Source organism: Fukomys damarensis, unplaced genomic scaffold (assembly GCF_012274545.1).
Source record: "Fukomys damarensis isolate Sample0158 unplaced genomic scaffold, DMR_v1.0_HiC HiC_scaffold_16, whole genome shotgun sequence".
In the NCBI taxonomy this organism is placed as follows: Eukaryota; Metazoa; Chordata; class Mammalia; order Rodentia; family Bathyergidae; genus Fukomys; species Fukomys damarensis.
In genome coordinates, this window is record NW_022900928.1 from 136,223,902 (window position 1) to 136,227,051 (window position 3,150).

The window sequence follows — 3,150 nt, forward strand, 5'->3', positions numbered from 1 at the left end:
GCTCCTGGAGCCTCGCTGGGTTTTAGAACCCAGCATCGTGGAGGCCTTTTCCGCTGTTCACACTCCATGGAGTGGAAGTGAGACTTAGGTCTTACAATATGCGTACTCGTGTTTATAGCAGCACAGTTTGTAATAGCTAAATATTGGAAACAGTGCAAATACCCATTAATTGATGAGTGGATAAAGAAGGTTTTTTTTTTATAGCATGGAGTATTACTCTGCCATTAAGAAGGATGAGCTTCATTTATAGCTAAATGGATGGACCTTGAGACCATACTCTTAAGTGAAATAAATAGGGCACAAATGTTTAAATATTGTATTGTTTCTGTGGTGTGAGAAACCAAAAGTGGGAATAAGAACTAAATGTATAATACATAATGGGAAATGGGAAGAAAATGTTCAAATGGGTATGGGAACAAGGGTGAAGGGAGGGACAAAGGAAGGAAGGGACAAGAAAAGGAGTGAAAATAGAAGGAAGAAATGGAAACAAAGCTTTTGTACATAGGGAGTGGGTGTAAGGGAGGTGGAAATGGGATAAAACAAAATTTATTAAAAATTAAAAAAGAAAGATGAAATACTTTCTTAGTTTACAGAGAAGTTTCTTTATCTTAATGCACAAGTGGATCCCTGGGGACCTGATAAAATTCAGATTCAGCTCTATGGGGGGAATGGGATAAAATAGAATAAAATAAATAAAGTGAAATGTATTAAAAATATAGAGCCTAGCAAGGACTTCATTGTCCTGCTGTAAGTATCATTTCATTTGTTCATTTTATGCTTGATCATCAGAATGGGTACTGCCTAGAGGGTCTGTTATTGATAGGTCAATATTCTCTGTACCCATATCTAGTCCTTTCTACCCATACTTACCAAGAATTGGCCACAATGTATTTTTTCTGTGTTTGAGATATTATTGGTTGTGTTAAGGATCAGTACAGACACTTCACTTTGTACACATCTTGTAACACTCATACCGAAAATTTAAAAAACTATGTATTGTTTCTTTTTCTGTTATTCCAGTGACTTTCCAGCTTCAAATTTGGAGGCAAATTTTCCATAAGAGGATTAAGTACCAGTATCTTCGAATGCTGATAAAGTGTTACTTAAGTCTCACCTGTTCACAACTGCGTTATCGTATACACTACATACTCAAATTTTTGATCTTTCACAGCACATTACCAAATTAGGCAAACTGGGCTAGCATGACCAAAACAGATGTTACAGAGCACACAGGATTCTGATGGGGAAACAATCAGAAAGTCATTTTCTTTAGGAAACAATTCTACTAAAAACTGTAAGAGCTAAGGCCTTACTACCACTCCTAAGAGCTCAATACCACTCCAAAGAGTTCAAAATTACCTTTCCAAAGAGCTCAACAGCCATGAGATTCACCTGGGAAGGAACACACCGGACACATTGGAAAGGAAGCAGACCTTTATTAGTCTGGCCAGATAGCACTCCCAGAGCTGAGTAGCTCAGAGAGGCACTAGCTCAGGGGCTGAGGCCCTTTTTATAAGTGGGATAAGGGGGGTTTAACATTCAAAGCCTGGAGGCAGGGGATAAAGGCTACTGGTCTGCTTGGTGGTCAGCAGCCACATACTCAGCAATCACAAGCTGATGATTAAAAGATGCTTACAGTGGTCTCTAAGGCATTTTGGACAAGCAAACAGTAAAACAATTAACTTTGGGTCTCTGTATATGGCATAGATCTTATCTCATTTTCCAGAACTCTTAAGCATTTGCCCATTAACTCACATTATTCACAGTTGGGGCTAGGAATTTGACCCAGCCATCCCTCTGTTGGGTATCTTTCCAAGAGAACTAAAAGAATCATATCACAGAGAAGTATGTGCACCCATGTTTATAGCGGCACAGTTTGTAATAGCTAAATCTTGGAAACAACCTATTTGCCCATCCGTTGGAAACTGGATAAAGAAGTTGTGGTTTTTCTATAAAATGGAATATTACTCAGCCATAAAGAGCGAGAGAATAGATTCATTCATAGGAAAATGGATACATATTGAAGATATACTCCTAAGTGAAATAAATAAGTCCCACATGTGTAAATACCAAATAGTTTCCCTGGTGTGAATATTCTGCAACAAAGCATAAGATTCTAATAAGATTACTGACATTTAGAAATGGGAGGAAAGGAGCTAAAGGTGTAGGGAAGGTGTGATACGTAGGGGAAGAACAAAAAGGGAAAAGAAAAAAATGTGAGAGAATGAAAAGATGAAAATAAAGTGTTTGTAGATGGGGAGGGGAGGAGGGGGTGAAGGGAGGGCAGAGGTAAGGGGAAAAAAATGAGAATCAAGACTTGCCATGTAAAGGTACATGATCCCAACAATGAATGTAACTGTACTGTATCCCTAAATGTACCAATAAACTCAATTAAAAAAAAAAAAAAAAGAAGGGAGACAGGGAGCACTGGTAAGACGCGGTGTGTGACTAATCAGACTTGTCTTCTTTCTCTTCTGTTTCATCAGAGGCTGCACTCTCATTTTTAGTTTCTCTGTTTTCTGTGGGTAAATCTCCCTTAGTTTCTTGATTAGCCACTTTGGCCTGTTTTCCTTTTGGCCCCCTTTTCCCTTTTGCTTGCCTTTTTTTGTCAGAAGATTTATCCTTTCCTGCTGTCTTTTTTGGCTTCATTTCCACTCTTGCAGGAGCAGTTGTAGCTGACAAACTCGCCGATCTCTGCTTGGGCTCCTCCTTTGCAGCCCCCTTGGTGGAGCTGTCCTTCCTCTTGGGCATCTTGGTGGAGTGAGGGGTGCATAGAAGCTGCTGGCCATGGTGCATGGGAGCCTTGCGGAGCTCCTCCCCCCTCCAGAGCTACCTGGCCACAATATATTTGGCTTCTCCTGTTTTCTTTTTCACCTTTTGAAAGTGGGAAGATAGAATTCTTTTGTTCTTATTTTTACTTTCTCCTTTTCAAGGCAAGAAGTAGGGAGACACTTCCATTCATTCTGTATTATATGATGCATCTCATCACACTCAGCCACAACAGGGCATTAAGTGATGTCCATTAAAAACACAGTAAGACACAATTAGAATTGAATTCAATGTTAAAAGGTTGAAATAAATGTTCCCTTTCAAAAACTCCAAAGTTTGATAATGTTTCTGTCATTATTCCTAAAATTTCTTATATCTCTA

At 39.1% G+C, this 3,150-nt stretch overlaps 1 protein-coding gene across 1 annotated transcript; it reads right to left on the reverse strand.

Annotated features, from left to right (window-relative positions):
- Positions 1 to 2,448: 2,448 nt before the first annotated feature.
- Positions 2,449 to 2,751, reverse strand: LOC104849994 (non-histone chromosomal protein HMG-14-like). Its single transcript, XM_033764022.1, has one exon. The coding sequence runs from the start codon at positions 2,749 to 2,751 to the stop codon at positions 2,449 to 2,451; it is 303 nt and encodes a 100-aa protein (XP_033619913.1).
- Positions 2,752 to 3,150: the final 399 nt, after the last annotated feature.